The sequence below is a fragment of the Durio zibethinus genome, chromosome 11 (genome assembly GCF_047325235.1).
Source record: "Durio zibethinus cultivar Kanyao isolate XHJ-2024 chromosome 11, ASM4732523v1, whole genome shotgun sequence".
NCBI classification, from domain to species: domain Eukaryota; kingdom Viridiplantae; phylum Streptophyta; class Magnoliopsida; order Malvales; family Malvaceae; genus Durio; species Durio zibethinus.
In genome coordinates, this window is record NC_143172.1 from 26,986,331 (window position 1) to 27,001,128 (window position 14,798).

General features: G+C 37.3%; 5 protein-coding genes and 1 pseudogene across 7 annotated transcripts; 4 read left to right on the forward strand and 2 right to left on the reverse strand.

Moving 5' to 3' along the window:
- The first annotated feature begins 249 nt into the window (after nt 1-249).
- On the forward strand, nt 250-3,821 carry LOC111291415 (protein FRIGIDA-like). The gene is made up of 3 exons (XM_022883135.2): nt 250-1,394; nt 2,575-2,750; nt 2,843-3,821. The coding sequence occupies exons 1-3, from the start codon at nt 392-394 to the stop codon at nt 3,680-3,682; spliced, it is 2,019 nt and encodes a 672-aa protein (XP_022738870.2). The 5' UTR covers nt 250-391; the 3' UTR covers nt 3,683-3,821.
- On the forward strand, nt 3,720-4,241 carry LOC149516240 (uncharacterized). The gene is made up of 2 exons (XM_089768575.1): nt 3,720-3,852; nt 3,993-4,241. Exons 1-2 carry the CDS (start codon nt 3,790-3,792, stop codon nt 4,239-4,241), a joined length of 312 nt encoding a protein of 103 aa, XP_089624701.1. The 5' UTR covers nt 3,720-3,789.
- Nucleotides 4,242-4,287: 46 nt separating this feature from the next.
- Nucleotides 4,288-7,008, forward strand: LOC111291416 (cell division cycle 20.5, cofactor of APC complex-like; annotated as a pseudogene). The gene is made up of 8 exons (XR_016346611.1): nt 4,288-4,415; nt 4,530-4,635; nt 4,958-5,103; nt 5,412-5,672; nt 5,776-5,878; nt 5,990-6,303; nt 6,371-6,532; nt 6,622-7,008. The product of XR_016346611.1 is annotated as a cell division cycle 20.5, cofactor of APC complex-like (transcript).
- On the reverse strand, nt 6,195-9,172 carry LOC111291418 (Transcriptional coactivator/pterin dehydratase). 2 transcript variants are annotated; one of them, XM_089768574.1, is made up of 4 exons: nt 8,655-9,165; nt 7,535-7,727; nt 7,248-7,365; nt 6,195-6,751 (listed from the first exon to the last, which is right to left on the reverse strand). In XM_089768574.1, exons 1-3 carry the CDS (start codon nt 9,009-9,011, stop codon nt 7,274-7,276), a joined length of 642 nt encoding a protein of 213 aa, XP_089624700.1. In that variant the 5' UTR covers nt 9,012-9,165; the 3' UTR covers nt 6,195-6,751; nt 7,248-7,273. The 2 variants fall into 2 exon arrangements, with proteins under 2 accessions (XP_089624700.1, XP_022738872.2); XM_022883137.2 differs by lacking the exon at nt 6,195-6,751 and having other exon boundaries at nt 7,050-7,365; nt 8,655-9,172.
- A 185-nt stretch (nt 9,173-9,357) lies between these two features.
- Nucleotides 9,358-10,731, forward strand: LOC149516241 (uncharacterized). The gene is made up of 2 exons (XM_089768573.1): nt 9,358-10,237; nt 10,354-10,731. The coding sequence occupies exons 1-2, from the start codon at nt 9,548-9,550 to the stop codon at nt 10,477-10,479; spliced, it is 816 nt and encodes a 271-aa protein (XP_089624699.1). The 5' UTR covers nt 9,358-9,547; the 3' UTR covers nt 10,480-10,731.
- A 102-nt stretch (nt 10,732-10,833) lies between these two features.
- LOC111291417 (metacaspase-1-like) lies at nt 10,834-13,630 on the reverse strand. Its single transcript, XM_089768572.1, has 5 exons — nt 13,077-13,630; nt 11,763-12,093; nt 11,519-11,639; nt 11,204-11,407; nt 10,834-11,066 (listed from the first exon to the last, which is right to left on the reverse strand). Exons 1-5 carry the CDS (start codon nt 13,441-13,443, stop codon nt 11,007-11,009), a joined length of 1,083 nt encoding a protein of 360 aa, XP_089624698.1. The 5' UTR covers nt 13,444-13,630; the 3' UTR covers nt 10,834-11,006.
- Between the last annotated feature and the right edge of the window lie 1,168 nt (nt 13,631-14,798).

A 14,798-nucleotide genomic window follows, 5' to 3' on the forward strand; every position in this document is an offset into this window, starting at 1 on the left:
TTATGATGATAACTTATAAATAAATTAATAAATTTGATAATTTTAAATACCATATAAAATAATAAAAAAATAAAAATGACATTTTTTTTAAAATTTTGATAAAAATCATATTTAAGTAAAATGGTAAAATAAAGATAATAACTTATTTCAATGTAATAAAAATATAAAAATTTATTTAAGTAAAACAGTAAAGTTTTTTTTTTTTAATAAAATTTTTTTTAAGTTTTAATTCTTATAAATACACAAAAAGTCTAAAAAAAAGTCTGAATTTGTATAATTACGTGTCTGGCTTCATTCAAGTGCGAATACCCTGCCTTGACCGGAAATTCAGACGCTAGCTTCTGCGGCTTAGTTCTCCATTAAAATCGATCTGCTCTCATCTTGGGTAGTCATGGCCGAGCCTTCCATGCCTTTGATCAAACTCAATACCTCCGACACCACTCTTGTGTCCGTCAAGCGAGAACCACTTCAATCTCCGCTGTCTTTACCACGCCCGGACCCCATTCCGCTAACGTTAGCGGTTGTCAAAACTGAACCCGAACAACTCGAACTACAGCAACCACTACCACTACCACAACCACAGCAACCGCAACCAGAAGAAGAACAACGGAAGCGAGAACCCCAATTCTTAAAATCCATTAACGACCTCGCCTCCCTCTCCTCTGCAATCCACGCTTTCAAATGCAGATTCGACGAACTAACAAAGCACCTCGATTTCATCAACCAAGCCATCGAATCCAAATTCAATGAACAACAACACCCACAAATTGAAACCCAACCCCTTTACAAACCAACGGAAACCGATAGTAAAACGGAAAAAAGGGGACCCGACATGGCTTCTCCCCCGAAATCCTCGCGTTCCGAAATTCAAAGCCTCTGCGAGATGATGTGCAGCAAAGGACTACGTCGATACATTGTCACCCATTTATCAAACGTCCCGAAGCTTCGAGAAGAAGTCCCTGCGGCTCTAAAGCTTGCCCCAAAACCCGACAAATTGGTTTTAGATTGCATTGGGAGGTTCTTTCTACAAGGCATAAAGGCTTATACGAAGGACTCGCCCATGATTCCGGCAAGGCAAGCCTCTGTTTTGGTGTTGGAGTTTTTCCTTTTGATGATGGGTGGTTTCCACGGTGAGGGTAAGGTTGAGATTGCGGCAGACCTTAAGGTAGAAGCTGAGAAAGGAGCCGTTGCGTGGCGAAAGAGGTTGATTGCTGAGGGTGGTTTGGCTAAGGCAAGTGAAGTTGACGCTAGGGGTTTGTTGCTGTTCGTTGCTTGCTTTGGGATTCCAAAAGTGTTCCGGAGTGAGGATTTGGGGAATTTGCTGCGTTTGTGTAATCTCAGGGCTATTTTGGATGCGTTAAAGGGCTCTCCTGTGCTTCCTGATAAAATGCCACGTAATTGCATTTTGGGTTCCTTAGCTTACGCTATATGAATTGCTTATAAATTTGTGATTTTGTTGGATTTTACCAATGTCATTTATGAGTATGAAGTGTCACTGTTCTTATATAGTAGTTAAAAATGTGTTTTGATGGCTGCCATTTAATTTTTCAGTGTAAAGGCCTTAACCTGTTCAAGGAATTTGAAAATTGCCATAGCTTTCATGCAGATTATAACCGTATAGATTAGTATTGAAGTTGAGTTTTTAACAAATGAGTTTATTTGCTACCATTTTAACTATAAATAAGGAAATCAACATTGATTGTTTACTTGACATGTGACACTCGGCCTCTATCTGAAAAGTGGAATGCTTTAGAGAGGGTGGTCAATTCTTTCTGGTAACAAGAAAGTGGAAAAAACCACGCCAGCTCTGTGATACCCGGGGATTTTGTTATATTCCTGCCTGGAGATAAGTAAATTACTCAAGCATTGAGATGGTATTTGGTCTTAGAAGATTAATTGCTGAACTCAATGTAGGAAGAGGAAATATAGGTAAATATTTGGTCTGTAAATAAAGTGCAATGGTACTATAGCAAACTGGTCATCTATTTTAATGATTAGAGATTATTAAATGTTTGGAGGAAGTTAGCTGCTATTTTGGGATTCTCATTTAATAGTTGATTCTAGAAGTTACATTCATAAATATTTAGGTCAAAAGGTCAAGAAGATGGAAGAAATGGTGGGTTTTACAAAGATGTTGTCCAGAGAAAGAGGCTTTCTTGGTGCATACAGATTAGGATCTGTAGACTTTTATGCGCTCATGAATTCTCTGTTGTTGTAGTGCGAGATTTCCTTGTTTGAATCTCCTTGATTTTAAGAGATTTCATGATATTGAGGGAGGGGCAGGGTTGTGTGTGCAATGGCAGTTTCTTGTAGAAAAAAGAGTCTGGAAGACTGTAATCAACCTTTTGAAAAAGTTGTTGAGTTCTGCCTCACTTTGAAAGTACCCATAACGAGTATTCTCATAGAAATTGGACATCTTTTGCTTTACCATATCAAGGCTATGGTGAGCTAAATATGGCTGCATCTGATTTATTATTATTATTTTTTGGGGGGTGGGGTGGTTGTTGCATTTAGATTTTTGATTGGTCATTGCTACAACTTGAGCCTTATGCATAATGCTTTTGTCTAGTACAGATATCATAGAGGCTATGGTGAAGAATGGAATGCATGTCGAAGCTGTTGATGTTGCTTTTATCTTTGGGCTTGAGGATAAATGCTCCCCTAAGACAATTTTGACTTTATTCTTGCAAGAGTCTACAAAAGCATTCATGAGGGCAAAACAGGAAGCACAAAATTCCCCCATGGCACTGGTATGGTCCTTTTTAATCTGCTGTCACACTATGATCTTATATACTTTTATCATTCTTTAATATTGCATTTACCTTATCATGTCTTTTTGCAGCGAAAGGCTAATGAACAACATTTAGATGCTCTGAAATCCTTAGTCCAGAATTTGGAAGATCGCAGTAGTGATATAGCAAAGCTTCTAGGTTCATGGCAAATTGAAGGGAAGATAGTCAAGTTGGAAGAAGAAATTACTGACCTAACTAAAAGGATTGAGGACAAGAAAATGATACCAAAGAGAAAACTGGATGAAATGGGTTCCTCGAGTTGGGCTAAGAGTCAAGAAATGAAGCGTTCACAGTTTGCCGCTAAAGGGACACCCTTGCCAAAATCTTCTCATGTGAATGGGTTGCATGAGCAATGGACTGCTACTCTTACTGAAGGCGTGAGGCCATATGATGGTTTGGTGCCAAACTCTTATGACACTGCTATTTCTGGTCATGTCACCAATTATCCTGCTGCCTCAGCTGTACCCCATGGATCAACTATAAGTTCCTTACCTGAAAATGGAGTTGCCCAGATGGTGGGAATCAATGGTGTTGGGAGCACTGGTATGGTGACAAGCATAGGTGTCTTCTCAGCAAGTTCTTATTCTGGGGTTCGTGGCGAGATTGAAGTTGATAAGGCTGGGCAAATGATGAGTAGCAGCGGTCTGCCATATGGATGGCGACAAGGCTCTGTTGGGCAATCTGCACCCATGACGTTTGGTGGTTTGTTTGGGTCAGCACTATCAATAGAAGGTTTTGTTGGTCTGCCTGATACTACTGAGAGGACATCAGCAGATCTATATCGGTTTGCTGATTCTATAGGGGAAAATGAGTCTTATAGCAGTAGCTCTCGCAGGACTGGCGCCTGGCCAACTGTTGCGCCTGTCCGTCATACGTCCTATATGTATTAATGAATTAATAGTGTACCTAGTTGTGTCCATTTGACTTCATAGATAGTTTCTGACAGGGAGAAGATGAAAACCTTCTATGTTTTTCTTTTGAACGAGGAGAATACTTTATGGCATCTGCAAACTTTCAGGTGCTTCATCAGATTTTACCTGTTTATATGATCGCAATGAAGGTAATTTGTTTCAGTTTAAAAGCTATTCTCCAAGTTAAAGCTTCTCTTTTCCTCTTATACTGCACTACTTGACACCAAGGTCAACAAACGAACTATTTGGGGTCTTGATTTCTAAGTGGCGTTATATACTGAAATATCAGGCCATTTGTTACACGTCGAAGTATTTCAAAAGTTTGCAACGAAACCAAATTGATGTAGATAAGCATCATAGACAAGCCAATCCTTTTCAAGTTAGGCTCAAATCGATTACTAGTCATAGAACGATAGGCCAGAAAAACCCGATAACTTGGGCCCTGAACCCAGGACAAGTACATAGGACTCGAACCGACTGTTTGAACGATAACAACGGTTGGTCCTCTTGGCGGGAGAGAGATCAAAGTTCCCTGTAGTTTGTTGTAATCCATTTTCCGTCTTTCTTTCTTACTTTCTTCACAAAGAAAGCAAAGACTCCAGAGTTGTTTTGGAACCTCAAAATGGATCAAAGCAATAGGTGGAGACTCCTGGAATCGGATTGGTACTCTCCAAGACGACTCCACGACAGTTCCACTCAATACGATTTGCCGGTGCCAGTGATCTTTTCCCTTTTGTTTTCCCATTGAATGTTTTGTGAGTATTGATTAATAACTACTTTCTTGAATTTATTTGTTTTTCCTTTTGGGTGTACATGCAATGCAAAGGGGGATCGCTTTTTACCCAACAGAGGTTTGATGGATCTTGATGAAGCCCAGAGTCTATTGACCAACAGGAGTCAGGACCAAAGAGTTGAACACTTCAAATTGCAATGTACGTTTCACCATTTGGTCCCCTCTAGTTTGTTGTTTCCTTGTTGAATTCTGAATTTTATGGATATTCTTCATGCTTTCGGCCTATGGATATACATATATTGGTTCTTGTGTTTCTCCTGGTTTTGGATATCCAGGTCTTTGTTTTTTTTTTTAACATGAATTAGGGGTTAAAATTCTCATCCTGGTATCTTGTTCATTTGGACATATTGATTTGGACACGGTAGAAATCTTGAGAAGAGAACTGACAGTTGGTTTATAAATTTCTCTTGATTGCTGGGAGCAAGCATATCGACAGAAACTGATTGAGAGTCTGTCTTTAGATTCTGAAGGAAGAAGGATTATGGTTTTCAGAGGAAGCCGAAAATCGAGTAGAAAGTCAATTCGTTTTGTTGATAAGATGAGACAAGAAGAGGCAGCGATATTTGATAATAAGATCAAACATACTCAATATCGGTGCATCCCCAAGGTATTCAATATCAGTGTCACTATGTCGTGTTTAAAATTGTTTCAATTGCCCGTCTAAAACATTCCAAAAATGGGATTAATCAAAGCTGTTGGTTCGATTTTGATGAACTTTTGAGTTAAAGGTTGCTTAGATTCTCCATTAAAATTCTTCCTTTAAACAGTGAAGCAGAAAAAAGAACCAAATTATCTCTAATAAATTTAGACAGTATCCTTCATGAAATGACAGGACTGCACATTCTTTGTTATTCATCTAATATCAAAAGGAAGCTTATACTGTTCATTGATCGATAGTGTGAAATGTGGGTGCAGGAAGAAAAGAGGGTTTTGGATACACCAGGGCTTAGAAATGACTACTATTTGAACATCATGAATTGGGGTAAAAACGCTGTTGCTTTGGGTCCAAAACTGTACTTATGGAACTCAGAGGACCAGGGTGTACAGATGTTGCTGCAAGTTCAAGGTGAGAATGATTGGCCTACAAGTGTAACCTGGTCCGAGGATGCCAGAACTCTAGCTGTTGGATATATGAGCTCCAAACTTCAGCTCTAGGATGCTCAGTCTTCCAAACTTGTATGTCTCTTTCTTGCCTTCTCTCTTTGAGATCAATTTGTTGTTTTGAGGGCTCTTCCAATGTTGGCTTGGAAGCATCAATTATTTATCTGTTTACATACAGATTAGAGACCTTCAAGGTCACAGTGGAAGGATAGCATCCACCGCATGGAATGGCCACATTTTAACATCAGGAAGCGGTGACAAATCCATTATTATTCATGATGGTATTCGAATCATATTCTTTCACTGCTAATTATTCTAATCACTGAGCACCAATTGAGTTTGATATTCCAACAGTCTTACGAAATTTCTCTCATGTATTATCTCATTTGCAGTTAGAGCAGACAATTTGACTTCCTGCATAAAAAAGCACGCTGATGAAGTGTGCGGTTTGAAATGGTCAACTGAAGGCCATAGATTGGCAAGTGGAGGCAATGACAATCTGTTATACATATGGGAAGCTTCCAAAATGAATTCATCCAAGTTTCTACATCGACCCAGAGATCATTGTGCGGCAGTCAAGGCCCTTGCTTGGTGCCCTTCTCAACAGAACGTGCTTGCCTCAGGAGGTGGCTTGCATGATGGTTGTATTAAGATATAGAGTACACAAAAAGGAATCTGCATTAACAGCATAGAAACCAATGCACAGGTAAATCTAATATTTGGTTTTTTTTTTATTTAACTATTACTATTAGTAATTTGATGTAAATGAGCAGATTTGTGGGCTTGAGTGGAACAGACACCACAAGGAGATTTTGAGTGGCCATGGCTACAGCACAAGGGAGATCCAAAACAAACTATGCCTGTGGAGGTACCCTTCCATGACCAAAGTTCGGGAGTTGGGGAATCCCAGATCCAGAATTATCAACCTATGCCAGGTTTAACTATTCAAACTTAAGTTCAGAACCCAGTAGAATATTTGCAAAATACATGAAAATTTGAAGTTTCCCGCATTTGTTTGCTGTAGAGCCCTGATGGAGTAACTGTGGTATCTGCTGGGGCAGATGAGACTCTTCGCTTTTGGGACGTTTTTGGACACCCTACTACTGGAAATTCAATGGTTTCAGATCTTCGAGGTCTTTTGTCTTTGAAGACATCTGCAATAAGATAATAGCATGTGGAGTAATCGTTCACAACATGCTAGTATCCTTCTTTGTAACTTATTCGGTTATTGTATAGATATTCAGAGCATGCTTGCCATTTTTGACCTCTTAAAATCACTGGAATGTTGTACTGTAACTTTTACGGCTCTCACTAGGTAAATTTGTTCATGGAACTACCACTTGGGGAATTTCTCAAAATGGTAGTACTTTGTTGATTCATTACTTGACTATATTCATGGTCTTATTCCTTCAATGTTAGATAACTCAAACCAGGCCAAAGTAAAAGATAACATTGAAGGGTTAAAAAATGACCTTTACTGATTGGCAATAAAATCATTAAATGATCCATATGCACAAGCTTAAAGATGGATAAAGAGCATATATAACAAATATGTTGAATCTCTCATCAACTGCATTGCAGTATCATGAGTCTTTCTACTGATTGAGTTGCAACGATGACTTCTTAGTCATCAAATTAGTCCAGTTTTACCTTAAGAAAGAAAAATGGTGCTTCAATCATGCCCAAATTCTTTTTCGGGGAGCAAGATCTGATGTTTTTATTTCATCTATCTTGGCAGCCACAATGAAATCATTCATGCTCAAGCCTCCTGCAATTTGATTAAACACTCCTGTCAGGGCTATGGTGGACCAAGCCTGATACAAGATCGTAGCATAGAGCACTCTGCTATTTTGCAGTAGGATAAAATGCATATTGCAACTGCTGGAAGGGGATTTTTGTAGGCAATTAGAGGAGAAATGCTAAGTTGGAAAGTTTACCGATGGAAGCAGTCCACAGTTCAGCTCTGACTTGATTTGGCTCTTCCAAGTGGAGATTTGGGAAATGCCCGGTGGCTTCTGTAACCTTGTAAATCCTATTGATCAGTTCAACTCCACTTTTGAAATCTCTCAATTTCCACAAACACTGCAGTTTAAGTCTCCCTTCTTCATCCAACAGCCTCCAACCAACAACCTACAAGCAAAAAACTCTAATTTTCAACAAGAATACTCACAAATATATGACTTTATCAAGCAAAGGTTTTCAATGCAGATTTGCATATAGCTATCTAAGAATAACCATTACATCACAATAACTGAAAACACTTCTACAAGACGTTATCAGTAACATCTTTGCTTCGTGCATGGGCTTAAAACTTGCTTTAAAAGGATGCGTGATCCATCTCGGTGAAAATTTTCATTTAATTGAATTCTTATTTCTTAGAAACTAGCAGGAGCTTTGCAACTCTGGAAAACTTGTTAGGCCCCACCCTCCAAATTAGAAATCATCAAATATGGTTTATAAGAAACATCGACAATTAACACTATATAAAACTTCTAAGCTTGTAGGACATGAACACACAAAACTTGACAAAACAGGGAAACATTGTGCCATGCTAGTAATAACCTCTAAAACATGATAAAACCAACAGCAACCTTGCAACCATAATGGCCCATCAATTATTGTATTTGCACAGCCTAAATTTGAATTTCTAAAACAGATTGCCTAAAATGTCTTCCTTTGCTAACTAGTGAAGGAAAAATAATTTCCGATTTGGAGACTGGGGACTAAAACATAATCAAAGCTGATAACAAAACAGATTACCAACATCAACTTCCAATAGAGGAACAAAAATAAGTCCCCAAGTTCCACCTTTCCACAGTTTAAAGACAAAATTTGGGCATATAAAGTTGGAAATTTTGACAGTGCAATTACCGCCAATAGCCAAATAAAAAGATACACCAAAACAAGCGCAATTAAGTTCCATTTCCGAGAAACTAGAGTAAAGTAATTCAATGATTTCAATCCCATTAACCTCAATTCAGAAACATAATCATCATAAGCCTTTGTGTCAAATATATTGGGGAACGAAGAGAAAAAAATGGGTATTTGCCAAATTACCTTCTTCAATAGAGCCTTAGCATCATCAACTGACATGGGAGCCTGCAAAGGAGAAACAGGAGAGCAGTCTTGTTGAGCAAGAGAGAGAGCTGAGGCTTTAGGAATAAGAATCTTGTGCTCTGTGTCAACATTTCCCAACACTTTCTCCGCAAACCCACTCTCCAATTCTTCTGGGAAAGGGTCTCTGGCCCCAAAATCACCCAATAAGTCAGGGCCCAACGCCCGAATTCTGAGGGAGAGTCGACTCTGAGTTGGAGAGGAAAACCCCGTGACTAGGTGGTGATGGCGGTGCTGACGTGGAGAAAGGAGGGGAGGGAGGACAAGACCGAGGGAAACGGGTGTGGTGGTGGACGCCATGGGATGTTGGCTGAAGCCTGTGTGGCTGTTTTGTTTTAACTTTGGTTCTAAAATGAGCTAAGAAGCAGAGTTTCGTCTTGCAGGCTTATCCGGTGGTTGAAACTTGAAACTGAAAGTGCTATCGAAACTTTGGAGGCTGAACCGTCGAACTTGTTGGGAACCAGTCAATATGCTAGAGCCTGTGGTCACTGTGGCTTAGAGACCCACCTCTTTTGTTGTTTTTTACATTTTTTGTCAATTAACAAGTAAAACCAAATTTAAAAGTAAAAAACCTTGCTTCAATTTGATCAAGCAAATGGTCAAAAAGTACTAGTATTTTCCTTTATTACACTCGACTCGACGGTTGCCATCTGTTTTTTTTGCGCCTGCGAAGAGGCGTGTAAAAGGCCAATGGATGCAATTCTTTTCTTGCAACAACATTGCTACTTTTTAATAATCAAAACGGCCCTTTTCCATTCAATTACTGCAACAAAATCTTTATTCTCTTTTTGCGTTCTTATAATTCAAGTTCAAGCAATATTCGAAATTCGTCTGCAATGGCAGAGAACGTGGATTCGGAAGAAATCCCACAAATAACAGTAACACCCCCATCAACTCCAATGTCTTCCATGCCTTTGCAGTTGTCTGGTTTTCTCAGTGGAGACACCATTCAGGTTGAAGGTGACTCTGGGAATTTGCATTTCTCTGTCAAATTCAATATCCATAACAAATATTTGCCCAAGAATGACAGCAACTTTCACTTTCCGAGTTTGAATTCCCTGGAGAATAACGTCTCTTGTCGGAATTCAAGTTTCTCTTCCTATTTGACTCCCAAAAGTACTCAAGAAATAGAAAATCAGATTGTGGATTCAGAGCCATTAACGCTTGAGAATCATGAGATTGAAATTGAAATCATGGCAAAGCCTGAAACAAGTAAGAGAGGGGCTATAATGACGAGGCTAAGGAGTGGGGCTATATCTCAGGTTAAATATCATCCTGGAATTTCCAGGGAGGAAAGCAGGGATTTAAGTTCTTGTAGGACAATGAAAATGAAGAGGAAAAAGAGGAAAAGGGGAGACATTGCATGGGAGAAGTTGATTCAAAGGCGTAGTTGTCCTATTAGACCATGCAGTTCCTATGGCTTCTTTGTCATGGCCAGTTGGGGTTCGGTTAAGTCTTCTTCCTTTGGTGAGGCAAGCAAAAGACTGAGCCAGATGTGGTGCAAACTGCCCCGTAAAGACAAGAAGGTTATGCTTTTACAATATCTCTCAAACTGTCATATGATTTTATCTTGTTTCCCCCTGAATTTCAATGAAAATTTTGTGCTGTGTATCTTGAAAAAAAACATAAACATTAACTGCAGATATACGAGGACATCGCTCTAAAGGATAGTGCAAGGTATAAGAGGCAATGCATGCTTTTGAATTACAAAAACCAGGACCTGTCTACCAATGAGAATAGCATTATCGATGCACATTCAGCAGTTTAGCTGTCTGCACAGCAATTACAAACAGACTATATGTATCAATTAACTACAAGTATAATTTTTTGTCATTAGATGACTTAAAAAATTGGACGAGATTAGAAAGTTGTATAGATTCTTGACATTTATAAGTGTTATAACAAGACAGTTCAAAATGTTAGTAGCTTTTCGCATCTCTTACGTAGAAATAAATGGTCTTCTGATCTTTGTTTTCATGGCAAGAGCAATTTCTTTCTCCTTTCTTCTCTTATGTTTAATCTGTGTACAAACATAGATAATCATTTTCTTTCAAAAAATGATCCAATGGATTGGATCTACTTCAAGATAAAGGCAAAGGTATCATGTATCAGTTCTCATTGCTAGAATTAAATGAAGATAAATATGACTACCTCAGAGAGAACATAAAAACATTTATGACTATAAGTGAATGATCAAAAGAAGATGAATTTGTTTCTTTTTTCTCAATAATTGTACAAAGTTCAGGGGCTTCCTCAAAGGAATGGAGTAAAGGTATGCCCTAATATGTTTACCAATTATATGGAAAAAGGTTTTCTGTACACATCAAATGCCTCATTGGCAGTTAATTGTGGTTCCTGCAACAAAGTTTAAACAAATCTAAGATCAGTATTGTACAAGAGATCTGATGATCAAGTTTATAATACCTAACACATGATTATAGATGCAATATGCATAGTAGCAGATACTTTTAGGCGTTGAGAAAAGGAGATACCTGTCTCAGTCCACCACCTAGACTCCCACCTGTTAAGAGCATTGTGAGAAGAGTTGTAACAAAACCACCCTCCTGCTCATCTGTGTTACGAATGGTAGACCGCATTGCATTTAGCATGTTACCATAAGTAGTTGCATGCCCACGTTCAATGGCTTGGATGAAGGAGTAAGTCATTGCACCAGTAGAAGTAATCCTTGATAGGGCCTGTTCACATGGCATCAACTGAACGTTTTAGACTCCATATCTAACTTAGATTACGTAGTTGGTATTCTAGTAAGATTAAAAGTACAAATATATATAACCCTATGCCATTACTGAAGTGTCTGCAGAGGTTTGATCATCATCACAGCCACTAAAGGAAATGACTTCCCCACCATTAGTTCCTTTCCACATTCCTGACCTAGGGCGATGGTCCTCCCAGACATATCTCCCCTGCCTACATCCAAATGAAAGCATATACAGTTGTAGATTGCAAAATTAGAATCGTAGGGAAAGCAAGGAATTTGGAATCATATGAAAAGGCAACAATTATGTGTATCTTGTGGACTTCTCCCCTAACCTGTCCATTCTACAGAGGAATGGTAAGTCTAATACAGTGCCACTATGGCAAGCATCGATGATTGCATGAAGCTTAACCCCATGAGGTAAAGGCCTAACAATTGTTGCATTGATTTCATCATCAACAATCATTCCCTGAGATTCAAAATCTGACGGACAAAGTGTTTCATCGTAACCATCCACCTCATCTCCAGTGTAGTTCCTTTGCTGTGAGCCATGACCAGAATAATGGAATACCAAGGAATCTCCTGGCTGACAACCTTGGACAAGCCAATACAATGCCATTCTTATGTTGAGTTTAGTTGGGCGCTTGAAAGGATCAGTTTCTTCTTCTGCAAATCATTTGTACAAATTGTCAAACAATATAAGTTTTATCTGTTAAGCCAAAGAAGCCATGGGAGTATGTAGTCTTAAACAATGCACCATTGCTGCATCCTGATACAAGGAATTGTCGCAAGAAGTGAGACATTGTTTTGGTAGCAAGAAATGTCAAAATGCATATCAAAATAAGACAGAGATTAAATTTAACTTGTTGAGTGAAATCTAAAATTCAATTTCCAATTCATTTAAAACAAATTGACCCACTATTGGGGCATAAATATGTTAACATTCAAAGTTAGTTGGCTCAAGTACGAGGTCAATTGCTTATATCAGACATAGTCAAAACCTTTCAAAAGTTAATCAGGATTGATAAGAACAAAATCAGAAGTTTTCCCAGCCAGCTTGTACTCCACTAACTGACCCAAATTTGACCAATGGACATTTGGAATAATTCAAGAAGTTTACCGGCAAACCCATAGTACTTTCAAGTCAAATACCGGAGAACAAAACTACCAATAAAGAGAGATTACAAGCGCGTTCATCTCATAAATTTCTGAATGATTCGAGCATTTCTTATATGAAGTTAAAAGTATAATAGAAGTTACAATCGTCAGCAAAGATTACATCATATAAGAAATTATTGTATTAAATCAAATTAACAAAGCAACCCATAATGAATCCAAAGCTTAACTTCGTATAACCACTTTAAAAAGTGTGATGATCTTTCTCCATGACAATAAGCTAAGCTCTCATAGGCAATGATGCAAGGATTTTAAGTAATGGACAGACTTATGGCTGAAAGCAGCCAGACTAATTAAATATATATTCTTGATTTTTTTTTTTCATTTGGATTAATTCAACGCATGAAATAGATAAAATTAATTTGGAGCGAATGTGAGAGAAAAGAAAAAGTCAAATAACTCAGCGTGAAAGAATTAATACTACGTTACAATAATTGTTATTTCAAGAAAGAAAAGGAGAGAAAAATCTTTACCTGTAAGCGTAATGATGGATGACTCGGGAAAGTTGAAGCGATTAACCAACAGAAACTTCATGCAATTGGCATCGTTAATACAACCTTTTAGTTCGTACCGGGTGTTCTTATACGACACGCCGCATATCACGGCGCGCTTGCTGCCGTGAGCCTGTGGTGGCGGTCCGGATGGCGCATGGGTGTAAGGAGACTGTGGCGGATATTGTTGGTAGTGATTGTGGCCGCTGGAGGAGGCAGATGGAGGGGGTACGGAGCGAGGGTCTGCTATAACGGTGACAGCTTGGCATAGGACGCAGCGGATGGAATTTGCACCCGGCGGAAGCTGCAGTGGAGTATGGCAGTTTGAACAGTTGACAAGCGTTAACATGGCTGATGATGATGAAGAAGAAAGACCTGAAAGACCTGAAAGACAGAGAAAGAGAGTTTTTGGTTGACATATAAAGAAACGTATTAGTTATAATATATATTTAGAATGGAAGCTAGCATTTGATTGTTGATTAGAAAAAAAAATAAAGGTGGGAGCCATGGGTGGAAAGGAAAGCAAGGTGGGGACCAAGGTGAAGGTGAAGGTGAAAGTGAGGGAGGGAAAACAGGGATTTCTACTTAGACTTAGCGTTGCATGTTCCTCAAAATGGAAACATTCCATATTACATATGGAACTGATCAAATTGATTCATTAATAATAATAGTTTTTGTGGTTATAATTATAGATTATTACTTGAAAAAATTGTCAAAAAAAGAATATATAAATATATTTTTAAATATACCATTTCTTAAGTATATATTAACGAAGTTGCTAATAAAGCTTTGTGTTTAAAAATGACAAAAAAATCAAATTAAATTTAAATATTTTGAATTTAAATCATATCAATTTTAATTATTTTAAATTTAAATAATTTCATATTCGAAAATTATTTTTGGTACGTTGTTTTAAATTTAGATTATTTTGTCTCCAATTCAAAAGGACACCAATAATTTTGTTTTAAAGATTCCTACCAATAATTTTTCTTACCAAAATGATACCAAGGCTGATGTTAGGCATCCATACTCCTCACGAGGCATCCTCGAGTTCAAGTTGCCACGGCGGCATAACCAGATTAGGTTAGACTTTAGACTTTAGCCGTGGGCGAAGTGGGTGGAGTGGGTGAAGGGTAGTTTAAGGATTTCCCATTAAAAATAAATAGTCTTTGCCATTTTAATACCAAAATATCTAATCATATTAGAATTATGTATTTTTATTTGAAATTATAAAAAATTAAATTTTAATCATTAAAATTAAAATTCTAACATTTTGTCTATTGATCACACTATTATTGCTTATTCATAAAATATTTTTGATTCACATCTGATTAATTAATTGATAATAATAATATAATATTATATCCGAATATTTAATTTTGTGGTTAATGCTTAAATCTGATTTAATACAAAAATAATATATTATTTTTTAAATAAAAAATAGTATACTATTATTTATTTATAGTGATGAAAAAAAATTAGATCCATTAAATTAAAAATTAAATTTATTAAGATATTTAACAATTTAAAATATAACAATATAAATAAATAAACAAAAATAATATAATTTAAATTTTTTAAAAAATTATAAATAAATTTAATGAAATTTTAAAAAATTATATTTTATATTTTTTTATTCACACAAATTATAATTCATGATTTTTATATAAAATACAATACGAATATAATATTTTTTATAACAAA

What these genes read in the sequence shown, in the direction of transcription:
- LOC149516240 (XM_089768575.1), top strand. Translation starts at nt 3,790, where the DNA reads ATGGCATCTGCAAACTTTCAGGTGCTTCATCAGATTTTACCTGTTTAT. An exon ending in TTTATATGATCGCAATGAAG is followed by an intron (nt 3,853 to 3,992) that starts GTAATTTGTTTC and finishes CTGAAATATCAG; the next exon opens with GCCATTTGTTACACGTCGAA.
- LOC149516241 (XM_089768573.1), top strand. Translation starts at nt 9,548, where the DNA reads ATGGCAGAGAACGTGGATTCGGAAGAAATCCCACAAATAACAGTAACA. An exon ending in TGCCCCGTAAAGACAAGAAG is followed by an intron (nt 10,238 to 10,353) that starts GTTATGCTTTTA and finishes CATTAACTGCAG; the next exon opens with ATATACGAGGACATCGCTCT.
- LOC111291415 (XM_022883135.2), top strand. Translation starts at nt 392, where the DNA reads ATGGCCGAGCCTTCCATGCCTTTGATCAAACTCAATACCTCCGACACC. An exon ending in GCTTCCTGATAAAATGCCAC is followed by an intron (nt 1,395 to 2,574) that starts GTAATTGCATTT and finishes TGTCTAGTACAG; the next exon opens with ATATCATAGAGGCTATGGTG. An exon ending in AAAATTCCCCCATGGCACTG is followed by an intron (nt 2,751 to 2,842) that starts GTATGGTCCTTT and finishes GTCTTTTTGCAG; the next exon opens with CGAAAGGCTAATGAACAACA.
- LOC111291418 (XM_089768574.1), bottom strand. Translation starts at nt 9,011, where the DNA reads ATGGCGTCCACCACCACACCCGTTTCCCTCGGTCTTGTCCTCCCTCCC. An exon ending in CTAAGGCTCTATTGAAGAAG is followed by an intron (nt 7,728 to 8,654) that starts GTAATTTGGCAA and finishes TTTTGCTTGTAG; the next exon opens with GTTGTTGGTTGGAGGCTGTT. An exon ending in ACTGTGGACTGCTTCCATCG is followed by an intron (nt 7,366 to 7,534) that starts GTAAACTTTCCA and finishes ATCAAATTGCAG; the next exon opens with GAGGCTTGAGCATGAATGAT.
- LOC111291417 (XM_089768572.1), bottom strand. Translation starts at nt 13,443, where the DNA reads ATGTTAACGCTTGTCAACTGTTCAAACTGCCATACTCCACTGCAGCTT. An exon ending in ATCCATCATTACGCTTACAG is followed by an intron (nt 12,094 to 13,076) that starts GTAAAGATTTTT and finishes AATGATTTGCAG; the next exon opens with AAGAAGAAACTGATCCTTTC. An exon ending in TAGGTGGTGGACTGAGACAG is followed by an intron (nt 11,067 to 11,203) that starts GTATCTCCTTTT and finishes ACTTTGTTGCAG; the next exon opens with GAACCACAATTAACTGCCAA.